The sequence below is a fragment of the Mobula hypostoma genome, chromosome 7, assembly GCF_963921235.1.
Source record: "Mobula hypostoma chromosome 7, sMobHyp1.1, whole genome shotgun sequence".
Classification (NCBI taxonomy): domain Eukaryota; kingdom Metazoa; phylum Chordata; class Chondrichthyes; order Myliobatiformes; family Myliobatidae; genus Mobula; species Mobula hypostoma.
In genome coordinates, this window is record NC_086103.1 from 47,062,860 (window position 1) to 47,080,811 (window position 17,952).

Below are 17,952 nucleotides of genomic sequence, written 5' to 3' on the forward strand. Positions count from 1 at the left end.
TGATCCATGTGTGACTCAGACTCACCAATATAATAGCCTCTTAGCTAAAATAACACAGCAAGCCACATAGTTCAAAGGAAAGTTACTGACAGGTAATATGATATCCATCTGCAGTGAATGAATTGTGGCATTTGTTGTAAATGAAGCTTCAGTCCACTCTCCTATTGTGCAGCTTTGGGCCCACATCTTTGCATGGGTATCATGTAGTTCGAACTGCTCCTAGCTAATATCAATAGGTTACACAGTGGCATGCAAAAGTTTGGGCACCCCTGGGCAAAATTTCTGTTACTGTGAATAGTTAGGTGAGTAGAAGATGAACTGATTTCCAAAAGTCATAAAGTTAAAGATGAAACATTCTTTTCAACATTTTAAGCAAGATTAGTATATTTTTTTTTGTACAATTTTAGAGTGAAAAAAAGGAAAGGCGCACCATGCACCCCAAGAGATTTGAGCTCTCAGATAACTTTTACCAAGGTCTCAGACATTAATTAGCTTGTTAGGGCTATGGCTTGTTCATAGTCATCGTTAGGAAAGGCCAGGTGATGCAAATTTCAAAGCTTTATAAATACCCTGGCTCCTCAAACCTTGTCCCAACAATCAGCAGCCATGGACTCCTCTAAGTAGCAGCCTTGCACTCTGAAATTTAAAATAAATGATGCCCACGAAGCAGGAGAAGGCTATAAGAAGATAGCAAAGTGTTTTCAGGTAGCTGTTTCCTCAATTCGTAATTAAGAAATGGCAGTTAACAGGAATGGTGGAGGTCAAGTTGAGGTCTGGAAGACCAAGAAAACTTTCTGAGAGAACTGCTCGTAGGATTGCTAGAAAGGCAAATCAAAACCCCTGTTTGACTGCAAAAGACCTTCAGGAAAATATAGCAGACTCTGGAGTGGTGGTGCACTGTTCTACTGTGCAGCGACACCTGCACAAATATGACCTTCATGGAAAAGTCATCAGAAAAAACCTTTCCTGCGTCCTCACCACAAAATTCAGCGTTTGCAAAGGAACATCTAAACAAGCCTGATGCATTTTGGAAACAAGTCTTGTGGACTGATGAAGTTAAAATAGAACTTTTTGGCCGTAATGAGCAAAGGTACTGTATGTTTGGAGAAAAAAGGGTGCAGAATTTCATGAAAAGAACACCTCTCCAACTGACAAAGCACAGGGGTGGATCAATCATGCTTTGGGCTTGTGTTGCAGCCAGTGGCACTGGGAACATTTCACTGGTAGAGGGAAGAATGAATTCAATTAAATACCAGCAAATTCTGGAAGTAAACATCACACCATCTGTAAAAAAGCTGAAGATGAAAAGAGGTTGACTTCTACAACAGGATAATGATCCTAAACACACCACAAAATCCACAATGGACTACCTCAAGAGGCGCAAGCTGAAGGTTTTGCCATGGCCCTCACAGTCCCCTGACCTAAACATCATCGAGAATCTGTGGATAGACCTCAAAAGAGCAGAGCATGCAAGACGGCCCAAGAATCTCACGGAACTTGAAGACTTTTGCAAGGAAGAATGGGTGAAAATCCCCCAAACAAGAATTGAAAGACTCTTAGCTGGATACAGAAAGCGTTTTCAAGCTGTGATACTTGCCAAAGGGTGTGTTACTAAGTACTGACCATGCAGGGTGCCCAAACTTTTGCTTCGGGCCCTTTTCCTTTTTTGTTATTTTGAAACTGTAAAAGATGGAAATAAAAAAGTAATCTTGCTTAAAATATTAAAGAAACGTGTCACCTTTAACTTTATGCCTTTTGGAAGTCAGGTCATCTTTTACTCGCTTAGCTATTCACAGTAACAGAAATTTTGACCGGGGTTCCCAAACTTTTGCATACCACTGTATCTGTCAATGTTTGAAGATATCTGCAGGCCATTCTCACTTCAAGCATATTCTGCAGATGCTGGAAATCTTGAGCCACACACACAAAATGTTGGAGGAATTCAGCAAGTCAGATAGTGTCTATGGAGTGGAATAAACTGTTGATGTTTCAGGCTGAGACACTTCATCTGGGTATTTCTACATATTTCTGTTTGCATTCTATATTTTTCAGCGAAGGTGCTGATCACCACGATACATTGATATCATCCATCAAGCAGCTTGCTTGCTCCTCTGATATCTTTATTTCTTTGTTGATAAAGATAGCAAAGGGCATCAGGCCAAGCGGTCCAGTGACTAACCTCCTTCATGTAACCTTTACTATTCCATCTCTGAAAATGCATTGACTTGCTATCCAGCCAAAGGTGCTGTTGTCCATCTCATCAACATTTCGTAAAATACTTCCTAAAAAATTGAAATGCACCATCTCCTTTGGACTTCAACAATGTGACAACCCTGTGATGCTCTCAAGCAACCCCTCACCTTCTGCAACAAGGAGATAGGCTACAAAAGAATGCAAGCTCCACAGCTTCAGTTAAATGATTAATAGTACTTACTCGCTAAATTTAGAGCCAATATTCATTAAGAGCAAACATGACAGTGTTATAAAATGTGCTGAATGTCCAGTCAAAAAAACAAACCTATTAATGCTGAAAGGAAGTAAAATATCAGCATGAGGAAGAAGACAACAGCAGAGAATGGATTAGTTCAGGTCATTCATGCTGTACTTTACAATGAATAAAGCTTCTGCAGTACAAGAAGGAAAAGCAGATTTCATTTGTAAAGCATTTGGCCTCAGGTTGTTCTAAAACATTTTACAACCAACAAATTACTTTTGAAGCATGGTCTCTGTTGGATTGGCAAACATCGAAGTGAATGGTTGAGGGAAATGTTTTGGTTCCTAAGCCACTTAAAATATGGCAGTCAATTTTGCGTCGGAAGACAAGTGGTCAAATACTCTGCTTCATCAGCTGAAAAATAAGTATAAACCTGAACGTTAGAACTCCTTAATCTTCTTTGAGTCAAGGCCATTGTAACAGGCAAGCTCACAGTGTAAGATTTTATCCTCCAACATCTCAAAACACTCAATTCTGCACTGAGGTGTTTAAATCATGTGATGGTGCTTAAATTCACAAACTTGGTTAGGAAACAATCATTGAACCAAAGAAATAAACAAGGTGGACACTGATATTCCTGGATGTAATTCAATAAGCTTGTCCTTTGAAGAAGGTGCCGGAATTTGGAGAAAATTCAAATTAGAAATTCCAAAAGGAGACAGTCAAGATGTGAGAGTCAGTCTCCCCCTTTCCTACTACCCATTACTTGCTTTCAGACTGCCTGCAGCCATCCCAGGCTATCCCATGATCTCCACTCAGCATCACCATTTTAACTTTAATGTGAGCCAGATATGTTAGGAAAATGTATCCATGGGTCACAGAGAATTCAAGGAGGAAATTTCATTAATTAACCTAAGAATGCAGGCCGCAGTTACCAATAGGAAATTGTTCACATCGTTATATCATTTTTTGTCTCATCTCTACTATCCTTCTCCCACCCTAGTCAGAGCAGCAGGGTAATCTTTGAATTTTAATTTCCTTGAGGCAGGTACCACTAACGTTCTCCTGTATATCTTTTACCCTGATTATTGTTATTACATGTGTAATTTAGATTAAGTTAAGACTTATATAACTGGGAATTCCTTTTCTATAAAACGTCTAGCAGGAGAAATGGAATCTTTAGCTTTTGCTCCACACCTTTTTGATTAAACTGATAAAAGGTGAGTCACAGATTAAAAGGGCAAAGTTAGCATATTGTCTTTTTGGCAATATGTCTTTTGTCTATTTACTAATGGTACAAATGCATAGTCTGACTGTGCTTTCCATTAAAGCTTGGAAGATCTCCAGTTAAACCACATTCCCAAGCAATTATAACTTTATCTGTTGGGTGCACTAATGACTATGCTGATAGCATTCATCAAAACAAAGTCCTGATGAAGTGTCTTGGCCCAAAACTTTAATAACTGTTTATCCATCTCCATAGCCTCACTTGCAGAGTTCCTCCAGCATTTTGTGTGTGTTGCTCAAGATAATAGTCAAAGTGGTGATCAAGCAGTTCTGCTATCAACCAAGGTTGGTAACCATACTGCTGTGAGAAAGTAAGAATAATACAATGCAAATAAATTAAACACAAATCTTCTATTATAGCTGTCGTTTCTTTAAACATGATTTTGCCTAAAACAGTATTTGATCTCCTAAGGTGCATTAAGACATGCCTACATTTAGTTCAAGTGGTTAACTGATCTCCCCCACACACAAAAAATGTGGTCTTAAGACCATAAGACATAGGAGCAGAATTAGGCCATTCGACCCATCACATATACTCTGCCATTCTATCATGGCTGATTTCTCATCCCTCTCAACCTCATTTTCCTGGCTTCTCTCCCTTTAACCTTTGATGCCCTGACTAATCAAGAACCTATCAACCTTTGCTTGAAATATTCACAATGACTTGGTCTCCACAGACATCCATGATAATGAATTCCACAGATTCACCACCCTCAGGCAAAATGAATTCCTCTGTACTTCTGTTCTAAATGGACGTCCTTCTATTCTGAGGCTGTGCCATCCGGTCCTAGACTCCCCCAATATAGGAAACATCCTTTCCAATTCCACTCTATCTAGGCCTTCCAATATTCGCTAGGTTTTACTGGTCACCCTTATTTTTCTAAACTCCAGTGAGTACAGGCCCAGAACCATCAAACTCTCCTCATACTTTAACCCTTTCATTCCTGGAATAATTCTCATGAACCTCCTCCGGACCCACTCCAATGCAAGCACATCTTTTCTTAGATAAGGAGCCCAAAACTGCTCACAATATTCTAAGTGCAGTCTGACCAATGACTTATAAAGCCTCAGCATTACATCTTTGCTCTTAAATTCTAGTCCTCTAAAAATGAATGCTAACACTGCATTTGCCTTCTTTACTTCCAAGTTAACCTTTTGGGAATCCTGCACAAGGACTTCCAAGTTCCATTACACCTCTGATTTTTGAATTTTCTCCCCATTTAGAAAATAGTCTACATCTTTATTCCTTCTACCAAAGTGCATGACCATACACTTTCCTCCACTATATTCCATTTGCCACTTCTTTGCCCATTCTCCCAATCTGTCCAAGCCCTTCTGCAGGCTCCCCACTTCCTCAATACTACCTGCCTCTTTATCAATCTTTGTATCATCTGCAAACTTGGCCACAAGGCCTTGAATTCTGCCATCCTAATCATTGACGTATAACGTGAAAAGAAGCGATCCCAATACCAACCCCTGCTGGACACAACTAGTCACCAGTAGCCAACCAGAATAGATACCCTTCATTCTGACTCTTTGCCTCCTGCCTGTGAATGGAACTTCTAACCATGCTAGTATCTGTCCTGTAATACCAAAGCCTCTTATCTTGTTAAGCAGACTCATGTGCAGCACTTGGTCAAAGACCTTCTGAAAATCTAAGGAAACAACATCCACAGGATAGACAAACATCATCTTTGTCTCTCCTGCCTGTTATTTCCTCAAGGAACTCCAGCAGATTTGTCATGCTGACTTTGGTCTATTTTATCATGTGCCTCCAAATACCCCCAAAACCTCATCCTTAGTAATGGATTCCAACATCTTTCCAATTACCAAATGGCTTTGGGCTGATTGACACCAAGGACCAAACCCTAAAATGGGACCTGATGAACTCCTACCAAGCCTCTAGCTAATTTTGCACACCTCCAATTGGTTTATTGTGCAGCATTTAGGAAAGATTGCCAGTCCTTAAAAGTACATTCCTCACAGCTGCCATATATGTTGCTGTCACATTGGGGATAGAACTTAGTGAGAAGAAGGAAGTCTCTCCCACAATTATTCAAAGTCCCAATGAATGAAATAGAAACAGCTAGAAATACTCAGTAGACCAGGCAGAAATTTTGAGTTAACATTTCAGATTGATGACATTTGATTTAGAATGAGGCAAAATTACAAAAAAAAACTTGTATTAAGCTGCAAAGAAGGAAAAAGTTGGGGGCAACAAAGGGAATATCTGTGATAGGATGAATGTCTTGCAAATGGTGGCAACTTTGGCTGATCGGTGGTGGTGGTGAGAGCCTGTGGGAGAGCAAAGTACCGTAGATGGAGATGAATAAGGATAAAGACGAGAGGAACAAAACAATGCTGGAACTGGAGACTGTTGAACGCTGCAGCAGCTGGAAATCCAAAATAAAAGAGAAAGCCTGGCATCTTTAGAGAAAGAAACAGAGTCGAAGTTGCAAGCTAATGATTTCTCGCATCTACAATTTTTTGATTTTCAATACATGTCAGGAGAACTGTCCTGAGTTCCACCAGAACAGCCTGGCACAGGATGCCTCCCTACACAATGTTATTTTGTTCAATTAAGCAGTGTTTTATTATCACCTACAATTCGAGAAAGTAAAACGAACAGCATCGTTTGCGGCTGAGAAAAGTAGCCTCATCGGGAACCAGCGAAGCCCGCAAGAATGAGAAGTAAAACAACAGAACCCAATGTTTGGACAATGATTTAAGCGCCGGGGTGAATCAAAGCAGCAGGATACAGGGCCCAGAGTGTATCAAAGTGACGGAACTCGAAGTCTGGATGATGATTTAAGTGATGGGCCAGACTGAAAAAGTCAGAGTGTCAGGGCCAGTGGCAAGGGGGGGGTCGGTTCAGCTTGCTGCTCAGCTCTGCACTGAACTGAGGCTGTGGCTTCATGTCTGTGCACACACTCTCTTTCGTGGACTTCAGTTCTAAATGCTTGATGCTTGCTTTTATTGTTTGTATGATTTATTTTTTTTCTTTCTGCACGTTGGGTGTTGGACAGTTTTTTTTTAAATGGGTTCTTTTGGGTTTCTTTGTTTAGTGACTATCTGTAAGGAGACCGATCTCAGGGTTGTATAATGTATACATACTCTGACAATCAATGTACTTCAAACTAACTGGAACAGGGATTCATTCATTTATGTTATATTCAACATCTGTGGATTTGCACAGCTGTATGTAAGAGGGTTTTATGGATCATATGGGTTCCCAAGCTGATAAACAAACTATGTTGAAGTGAAGAATTACTTTGCATAAGGGAATTTCACTTGCAGTGAGATTTACAAAAGTTATTTTCATGACCTGTGCCTTATAGCCCCACATTGCTAATGCCTTCCTGATTTTGCTCAGCTGAGAAACAAGGCCATGGGAGCTGAGCAGAGAGTTTTCCAGTCATTTTCTTCCTCCTATTCATGAGGCCCAGCACTCCTTATTCCTCTTCTTATACTGGCTAATGTGTCTACTCTGTTAGATTGTGCAGAATATAGCACAAGACGGGAGAACATCTACACTGGCTTGTTAGGTACCCCATGGTGCCCCTACACGGATGAAACCAAATCTCATTTTAGGGAGACCAATGATGCTTTTCATTTAATACCTATTTCAATTTAAAACCTTTTAGCTTCTGTCTTGCTGTGTTCCAGGAGGCCATGGTGAAATTATGCCTTGATGTCAAGGGCAGTCATTGTCACCTAACCTCCAGAATGGTCTTTAGTCCAAGTTTGAATCATGGCGGTGATGAAGAGAGGCCCTGGCTCTGCATCTCATCCTAGTTAAATAGCAAGTATTCCTAGCACGAATGACCATCTCTAACAGGGGTGACTCTAACCACCCAGCAAGTGACACATCTCCGATACCTCAAAGTTTTTCCACCATCTACAAGACTCAAGTTGAGAGTGTGATGTAACACTTACCGAGGAGTACATTGTGCTTCTTTGTTGCTTTCACTGTTCTTTAAAGGAAAATTCCACTGCCATTGAAAACTCTAAATGAAACACTTAGAAATTAGGCCTGTTCAAGCCCCTGCTAAAGGTCACAGAGTGTGCTAAAACAGCAAATTTCTCCTCACCAAAATCTAACAGATGAATTCATATCTGCACGAGCACAGAGACTTACCTGATGCTGCAGTGAGCAGAAAATTAGGATACATGGCAGCAGCCACTTGGGAAGATCCTGTAGAGAGGAAGTTTAAAACCAACGTAACTTTGATTTTAATGTAGTGACCAGTCCAGGCGTGAAAGTGCAGCCAAAGGACTTACTGCTTACAGCTTTGGGAGACCTGACACAACAAATATGTTGTTTATTGGAGAGGTTCATTAGTATGCAGCATCTCTCAATATCCTGTGGGATAAGATGTTACTAATGGACACACTTTTGTCTCATGCCACAAGGTCCTTCGCCCATCATGTGTGGCTATATCTGTTATCTGAACAACTCCTGTAATAGATGCTGAGAGTGCTGTCAACACTGAGGCATCTTTTCAATGAGCAACTCAGCTACGAAGTGCAAAAGAAAACACTACCTGCTATTTTAACACACCCTGTGTACTTTGGTAGGAGTCTGAATGTCCCAAACAATTTCTAAGGGTGTTCTGTCTGATCTCCCAGTGCCAGCATTGTGTTCTGATAAGAGAGATAATAGCAACAAAGAAACACAACATACTCGAAGATATACTGGGATGGTTCCACATAACAGGCTGCACCTTTAATCTCCATTTTATAATGTTAAAGGTGGAAGTGAAATATGCATGAGTATTAACATCAGTTCTTCATATGAAACCAAACTAACATGGACACCAATAAGCTTTGTGCATGAGAATGCCTGGTTCAATTTCCCAATTTCGCATAAAATAACCACTAACAGATATACTTTAACTCAACTTTTGAATTATTTGCTTATAGAAAATACATGCTAATTGATCCACTTTCTACACAATTGCTTCCAAAAAATGATTTTATCTTCTATGCAATAGATTCCATTGGGTCCCTACCTGAACTACAGAACTTGTATTTGACATTCTTTTAACTACTGAGGGGTTGACAATAAATGCTCAGTTAAGAAATTAGCAAATGCACTTACTATATTCATTAGGGTCAGGAGATACTCCTGCACGTGGTCCTTGTCATGGAATCGCACCACTGTGTCATCAACTCCAAGAAGAACTTCGATGTTATAGTCATCATCTCTATCATGTCTTCGCACCCGCTTGGTTCTGTTCACCTGTTGCTCAACACCTTTGTGTAAGGCTTCAAGATCACGCAGTCCACTCAGCTCAGGGTCTGCCAGGCAGAAGGCAACGTAGAAAGTCAACATCTGGACAAATGCCTCTTAATAGTGTTATTACTAATAGTACCAAATAACGATAGTTTTAAGTTCAGTATTAACATTAGCAATGGATTGATTCCATCAAGGGTTATGCATCTCCTTCAAAAGTTTATTTGTGCAGATTAACGAGGGTTGCTACTGTTGAGAAGGAAATGTCTTTCTGTTCAGATTTTCCTGAGTCCATCTTACAGAATTAGGATAAGTCTCTGATTACTGTCTCAGCTGCATTTTGCCTGACCCGGGAGGGAGGGAGAGAAAGACAGTTCACTCTATTTCCATTTGCAGAATAACTAAGGGGAGGTGGGTGTGAATAGATGCAAGTTAACCCTTAGCCATCAGGCTCTTGAACCAAAGGGGAACCAAAGTTCACTCAACTTCACTTACCTCATCACTGAGCTGTTCCCACAACCTATGGACTCACTATCAAGGACTCTTTATCTCATTTTCTCAATATTTATTGTTTATTTCTTTATTATTATTGGTTCTTCTTTTTGTATTTGCACAGTTTGTTGTCTTCTGCACTCTGGTTGAACACCCTTGTTGGGCAGTTTTTCAATGATTCTGTTATTATTATTATTTATTGATATGCCCACAAGAAAATGAATCTCAAGGTTGTATATGATGACATACATGTACTTTGATCATAAAATTTAATTCAAACTTTGAAAGAGGATTAAAGGGAGGTTCAGAAAATATTTCATTTGATTAATGTTAGAGATCTGGAAATTGCTGCTTAGATTATGATGGAAACAGATACCCTCAGTGTGGTTAAAAGGGACCTCGAAGAGCACCATGAACCGCAGTGTTGCTGAGAAGTCAAATTAAATTGAAATCTATATTTGTCTGGACATAGTGGGCTGCAATGCGCTGACAGTGAGTTTCAGATCATCAGCAAGGTGCCACATCCCCACTGTATCTTACGAGCATCATTTAAAATGTGTCCCTAGAGCTATCCATCAATATAAACAATTTATTTCATTTCACTTGAACTGAGCTCCTCTTGTCTACATCTATGAAGTCTCCTCTCAACAGTCTTCAAAGGAAATAACTACAGTTTCTCCACTCTAAACCTCCTAAATCTTATCTACTCTATATCTTGTCTAGGAACTTCACATCCTGCCTGGAGTGTGGTAATTAGAATTGTGTACAATAGTCCCCAACCAGTGTTTCCATAAACTTCCTTAATAACATACTTGCTCTTCTACTGTATACCATAAACACAAGAGATTCTGTAGATCCTGGAAATCCAGAACAACACACACAAAATGTTGGAGGAACTCAGCAGGTCAGGCAGTATCTATGGAAATGAATGAACAGTCAGTGTTTTGGGCTGAGACCCTTCATCAGGTCTCTATGAATTCATGAATTCTACTGTAAGCCTCTACTTATGAAGCGCAGAATTCCATTTCCTTTATTAAGATATGCTGCTGTTTGCAAAGGTGTACGTAATTTATACCCATATCTTTTGTGCTCCGTTTAGGACTGTACTTCAGCCTACATTGCTTTTCTTTGGTCATTCTGGCAAAGTGGATCAACGCGAATGAGAAGCTCTGAAAGTTCATTCCGTCTTGCCTTGAGCATGAAGCCAGTATCAGCAGAAGAAAAGCAAATTCTATCGGAGATAAAGAAATAAAACAGTCTCATTTACATAGCACCTGCTCTGTCACTTTTAGGACATCTCCAGGTAGTTTGAAATATCAGTATTGTGATAATAGGATGGAACAGAATGTAGAAGAATTGGCAGCCACCTGCACAATTCAGTGAGAATGACAATATCATAGAGTCATAGCGCAATACATGGATAGACACCCTTCAACCAAAGAGTCCATGCAACTATTCTGGTCCCACTTTCTTCCAAGCCCTGCCCCTGCATGTACCTATGCAAGTGCTGCTTAAATATTAGTATTGTACCTTCCTCAGTCACTTCCTCTGGCAACTCGTTCCATATACTCATCACCCTCTGCATGAAAAAGTTGCCCTCTCAAGTCCTTTTTAAATCTTACTCCTCTGATCTTAAATGTACAGTATGTCCCCCCCCCCCCCACTTTTGGACACTCCTGCCCTGGGGAGTGTTGGGCACGTGGCCAAGTGGATAAGGTGTTCATCTAGTGATTTGAAAGTTGCTAGTTCGAGCCTCAGCTGTGGCAGTGTGTTTGTGTCCTTGAGCAAGGCACTTAATCACACATTGCTCTAGTGTCTGTGCGAGGAGAGGTGCCCCACACAGACTTCCAATCTGCGTCTTGTAAGGCATGAAAACACCCAACGCAGGCCTCTCATGGTCTGAGTCGATGTTCCCTTCCCGGTCCCTCCCCTTCCCACCCTGGGGAAAAGACCATCTCTCTCCATCTTATCGATGCTTGCTATCTTTTTATAGACTTCTACAATGCCACCACTCATTCTCCTCTCCTCTAAGGAATAAAGACCTACCTGAGCCAACCTCACCTGATAACTCAAGCCCTCTAGTCCTAGGAACATTCTCATAAATCAGTTTTTGCAATTTTTTTCCAGCTTACCATGACATTCCTAAAACAGGGTGACCAAAACTGTAGTCAATATTCCAAGTGTGGCCTCACCAGTGACTTCTAGAAGAGCAACATAATGCCCCATCTCATGTATTCAATGACCTGACTGAAAGGCCAGTATGATAATTGCCTTTCCTATGATGCTGCTTTCAATGATCTATGCATTGGTACTCATAGGTCCCTCTGTTCCTACCATTCACAGTACAAGTCCTACGCTGGTTTGATTTTCCAAAATGCACTCTCACACCAATCTGTTTTGATTTTTTTGAAATCCATTTGCTACTCCTTGGTCCACTTCCCTAATTGATCAAGATCCCCCTTAATCTCTGATAACCTTCTTCACTATCAACAACTCCTCCTAATTTTGTGACATCTGAAAACTTATTGGTCTGCAGCACACCACTATTCATTGACCTCCATTTTGAGAAGCAACCTACAGCTGCCACCCTCTGCTTTCTACCTCCAAGCCGTTTTGAATTCACCTGACCAGCTCTCCCTGGAATTCATGGGTCCTAACCTTCCAGACTAGCCTAGAATGCAAGCAGTAGTTGAAGGCTTAATAAAGTCCAAATAAACAACATCCTCATCCTCGTCGCCTATCCTCATCTACTGTACTTTTTTAGTTACCTCTTCATAAAAATAAACTCTAAAAGGTTTGTCAAACAGAAATTTCCACATGCAAATCCATGCTGATGCCTCTGTCCATCCGAATGCTGACAGACCCCATCCCTCAGAATTCTTCGCGGTAACTTCCCCACTACTGATGTCAGACTGACCAGCCTGTAGTTTTCTGGCTTGTTCTCACTATTGTTCTTAAACAGCAGAACATTAATTATGTTCCAATCTTCAGTAACTTCACCAGCAGCCAACGATGAAGCAAATATCTCCACGAGGGCCTCCACATTTTATTCTCTTGCTTCCCATGGAGTCCAAGAATACACTCAGTCAGGCACTGAGGATTTATCCACCTTAATGCACTATAAGGTTGTAGATTCCTCCTCCCTGGTAATATGGATGTTCTCCAATACATCTCTACTATTTCCCCCATCCCATGACCAACCACGATTTTCTTCTCAATAAACACCAAAGAGAAATATTCGTTAAGAATCCCACCTACCTCCCGTGGCTCACAACATATTCAGCCCTGCTGATCTCTAATAAATCCTACTCTCCCCCTAACCATCCTGTTACTCTTAATGTACCTGTAGTACCTCTTGGGACTTTCTTTAACCTTACCAGCCTGAACCATTTCCTACTTCTCCTTGCTCTCCTGATTTTCCTCTTCAGAGTATTCTTGATTTTTTATAGTCATCAAGCTTCTGGCTCATCCTCAACCTCCTCAACCTTCCTTTTTTTTTCTTAACCATTGCTTCAATATCTCTCATCATCCAAGGCTCTCTAAACTTGACGATGTCCCTTCACCCTAACAGAACCGTGCTGCTCCTGAACTCCTGCTATCACACTCTTAAAATCCTCCCACTTACTATCCATTCCTTTCACTTCAAATGGGCTCACCCAATCCATCTCTGCTAGATCCTGCCTAATTTCCCCAGACAGAAGAGATCCTGTAGATGCTAGAAACCTTGGGGAAGACACACAAGATGCTAGAGGAACTCAGCAAGTCAGGCAGCAACTTGGAGGGGCATAAACAGTCGATGTTTCAGACTAAAACCCTTCACCAAGGGTCCCGATGAAGGATCTTTGCCCAAAATGTCAACTGTTATTTCCCCAGAGTTAGGCCTGTTCCTTTTAGGACACTAACCTGTGGACCTGTCAGATAGGTTTTGTATTTCCAGAAACCAATTGAAAGAAACACACAGGAGCTGGGATACTTGCCTACTTAGTTTTTTTCAGCATGGCACTCATATGACATGGCATAACGACATATGCATTCATGTACATCTTACATATAACCCACAATGAAATAAGTGAACAAACAAGGAATGGCTAATCAAGCAATACGTTTACAATATTAATCAAATATTACTGAAACACTCTACGTTCCTCCCTGCTTAGTGATAAACTCCAACTCAATATAGAATGCATCTCAATTCAAATATGTAGCATATTACTCTCCAGTCATCATATATAACATTTTTCCTGATGGTGGGGTGGGGGTCACTCTGTGGCTGTAAAACAATCTCAGGTCCTGGGGCCTCCTCCCTGCTGCTTGTAGTAGTTGATCCTGGGATTGCAGGAAGTGGTTCTGACAGCTCTGGACTCTTTTCTTCCCTAATAATTAACACTGCTCTCCTCAACTGATCGATGTGCTGTCTCTGGATGACACCAGATGTAATCTCCAATATGTTGGAAGATGGTCCAGTTCCGTCTTTAATCTTTCCAAGTACCAACTTTTCATCATCTCTGTAGTCTCTTTGCCAGGACTGCTAGTCCAGAAGTGAAACATCAAACTTGCTTGTTTGAGGAGCCCTAAATTTGTCTCAGCTGTTTGTCCTACATACTCCTTCTCAGATTGGGTTTGCAGAGGTCCAAGAGTGAGCGCAGGGGATGACCCAGGAACAGCATAGCTGGTGAGTCATTGGCTGGGGTGTGTGCCACATTGCAATATGCAAGGAAGAAATTGGAAAACTTCTGATTCAGTGTCAGTGTAGTGTGTTCTGTTGACATTTCTTGCAGTGTGTTCTTTAGACTCTGGACCAATCTTTCCTCCAAGCCATTTCTAGCTGGGTGGTATGATTAGATTTATGATTTCCTGTACCGGAGATAAAAATTCACCACCCTTGCTGAAAAATGATGTACATAATGAAGCTGTCTTATCAAAAACTAAAATGTACATTGTTTTTTCCTAAATGTCAATTTCATTCAAAGAAACCACAATTATAAATCCATCATTACTTCACAATGCACTGTTTCTTTTTTTATTCTATGTACAAAAGTTCAGTCACTATTTGAACACTACACGATAATCAGGCTTCATAAGCTATTTACAGTTTCAAATTAAAATATGATAGTTACTATTTATAACATATTCAAGCTCCTAAGGGGACAACCATTTTTGGAAACCCCCCCCATTGTGCCCAAAGATACTGCGTGTCCCTTTTCCAAGGACTCCCAGGCACAGATGTTAGGCATTGTCTCCTACTTACTTTTGTAAGCTTTTAGCTTATACTTTCAAAGTGCTTTCATTTCTGAGTATCTAATTTTCCTTTTGCACTGATCTGATGGTGTGTGTGTGTGTGTGTGTGTGTGTGTGTGTGTGTGTGTGTGTGTGTGTGCATGTCCAGTCATACCTCCAAGAGCACTTAAATCTTGTCGTAGGGTTTGGAGGATTTAGAGAGGCATTTTGGCTGGAGTCAGGACCTTGTGCTTTGGCTCTTGGTAGGGTCACCCATGGCAAACAGGTCAAAGGGTAGAAACTAGACGTAGAGTTGTCCACCAATCCTCCAGGTTAGAGGGTTCATCTCAAGGCTAACAATCCTGAATGGTCAAAAACCAATTGTTACAGAAACAGCAATGAAGAATCTATACAGACAGAGATGGAGGTCCTTCATGCTGCTGTAAATGCCAGTGGCATAATGGGGAGTAGGTAAATAAGTAATCCAGAGTCATAGGCAAACACATGGCAGGCTTCACTCACAACACAGCACCGATACAGTAACGAAGAGTGTAAATGGGTACAACAGTCTCAGCACAAAATGGGTGAAACAAATGTCTGATTAAAACAAGACAATCTCAAAAATCAATTGCATTTATTGAGAACCTTACATTGGATAAATCATCTCAAAGCACTTCACAGGAGCATGATCAAACTAAACTAAATACTGGGTCACATAAAGCATTAGGGCAGAGGAAGTTTTAAGGAGCTTGATTGCATTATGAAATTTTAAATTCCATATCCCAAAGACCTTGGCATTTCAGAACAGCAAGGAGGCAAACATTTAATTTAGAAAATGCAAATGTAAATGGCAAGAAATACATCAAATTACATTATTCCCTGTGCAATGCCTACAGTCTAAACTAGACCATATTGTTCTGGGAACATCCATCATTAGAAATTTCCAGAACAATGAAGGAAATAAGGTCTTTGTGTAATGCCAGACTTGAATCCCTCTGAGGTAAACAAGAGAAAATCTGCAGATGCTGGAAATTCGAGCAACACACAAAATGCTGGAGGAACTTAGCAGGCCAAGCAGCTTCTATGGAAAAAAAGTACAGTTGATATTTCGGGGCAAGACTCTTTGGCAGGACCCCACTAAAGGTACATTTTTTCCTTCAAGTCCTTGTATACAGAGAGCACCCCCACCTCTCCCACTTCTATAAACAAACCTCTGGTAACTTTCACATCACTCTAATCCTTCAAAGACTACTGATTCAAACCCCACCCATCCACCCCAGGATGGAAACCTGTGATCCCTAATACCCCAGAAAGTAACCCCAATGTCCAGTCACTCATCACATCTCTTGCCTAGACCCTGACATGTTGCCACTCCCTACTGCAGGCCTCATACCTGATAAGAAAATCCCCACCCAGATTCAACTTGTTCAAAAGATCCTCTCCCAGATCCTTTGACTGATCAATGGTTCAGATGATTCCAATGCTTCCCTCCCTCATGGCCCTCCATGCTTTTTATTGATTCAATCGATCCATCTCCCAATCTTTTCCCTGATCTACTATCCCACCACCAGCCCTGATCCTGTCTTACTGTCCCAAATCCAAGGCCATAATTCTGATCAATAATCTAAGCCTGCACCATCCTACCCCCATCTTCCTCCGCCTCCACGTGGCTGATGATTTGCTTGGCAATCTGATTCCAGGCACAGATCAGGCCTAGGACCTCTCTCCAACCTCCCCTATCCTGGGGTCCCTATCGTGGTCTGGAATGGCAGATTTTCATTGAGAAAATTGTTGGTATTCAGTGGTGCCCAATTTCCGACCCAATGAACTCTGTCACAGCAGGCCGACATCAGAAAGAGCTGGTGCTGTGTGCACACCGGCAGTGTACAACCATCAGGATGTGCAAAGATTTGTGCTGTAGTCTCTTCTTTCTGTGGATTTATAAACTCACATCCTTTTTCCCAAGGCAGCCGCTTTCAATATTTCACAACAGAGCACAGCAGTATAAGATACTGTACTTGTTTTACCACCTTGTTTCTTTCCTGAGAGAATAGTTATGTAGGAAAAAATCCATGTAAATGCAATTAGAGATATATTCATCAGGGCCTCCTTTTTACAACTTGCAGTTATACAGGTTGACCACCACAAATCTGCAATGATTGGGAACTTGTGCAGTGCCAGTTACTGATTCCCAGATTTGAAGTGGTCGACCTGTATTACTAAGATATCACCATCATTAATTGCAAACTTCACCGACTTCACCAAAGTCACTTTATGATTTTGCTTGACTCTATATCCGGAATGACGACATTAATTAGAAAAGAAACTATAAAACCAAAGGCATTATGGTCAACGAGTAAGAGAATTCTGAATAGATACTCTGAAGAGAACCAAAGACCAGGTGACAGGAGGGAGATACAAGGGCATATTCCCTGGACAACTTTAGCATTCTAAGTATTGATGTAGGCTTTACCATACAGTATATAGAACTAAAAATAAATTATGCATGAGTTCATAAATGATTAGTGCTAAATAATAAAGTCCATCGTGGGCACAGAATAATCCCCTTCAAAAAAAAGTCCTGGGAAAGGCGCTTCAGTAAAATTGGAAAGTAATTCAACTGTAACGTGAAAACGCATTCCTTACAACTGCGCAATTGATTTAAACCTTTAATTTCTGTTAATTTATTTAACAACAGTTAATCAATATTTTTAAGTTATAAGTTGTTTTTGATTTCAGAAAGTAGAATTGGTTAAAGAAATTATGTTCTTACTGTTATATAGTATCTCATAACAGTAAGTGAACAGATGATTGAATCATGTACCCCAGAGGAAAATTGTTGGGCTTTTCAAGCTACAGTTCACCTTAGTCCTACTGACCTTATAAATAAGGGAATATTGAGTGAATGATTGATATTCTACAGTGGTAACAAAAAAACGGAGTCATCTGTAGCAGCCATTACCAGAGAGAAAACTCCTCAGAATAGCCTATGGCAGCTTATCCACTTATAACAGAAGCTAAGCTGTTGTTGAAAGAGATCACTCAATTAGGAAAACTATTAACACATAGTAAATTATTAAGGACATAATTAAAAGTCACTGGCACAATATATTTTTGGAATGCTTCAGGATGAGCATTTCCAAAAGAGCTGGCATATTCTCATTTGAAAAGTTGGTATCTTCCTACTGAAATATTTAAAGTAAGATATTTTAAATTAAAATTATCTAAAATTAAAGGAATGTTCACAGATGAAAAAATATCAAGGGAGTATCTTTCCCTTTGCTTT

General features: G+C 40.5%; 1 protein-coding gene across 2 annotated transcripts in view; it reads right to left on the reverse strand.

Moving 5' to 3' along the window:
* LOC134349298 (A disintegrin and metalloproteinase with thrombospondin motifs 2-like) overlaps positions 1-17,952 on the reverse strand; it is a 297,682-nt gene that overhangs the window by 86,240 nt on the left and 193,490 nt on the right. For both annotated transcript variants that reach the window (XM_063053390.1, XM_063053389.1), the window contains one exon: positions 8,823-9,022. In XM_063053390.1, the coding sequence (XP_062909460.1) occupies positions 8,823-9,022 (200 nt within the window). The remainder of the gene's footprint in view (positions 1-8,822; positions 9,023-17,952) is intronic.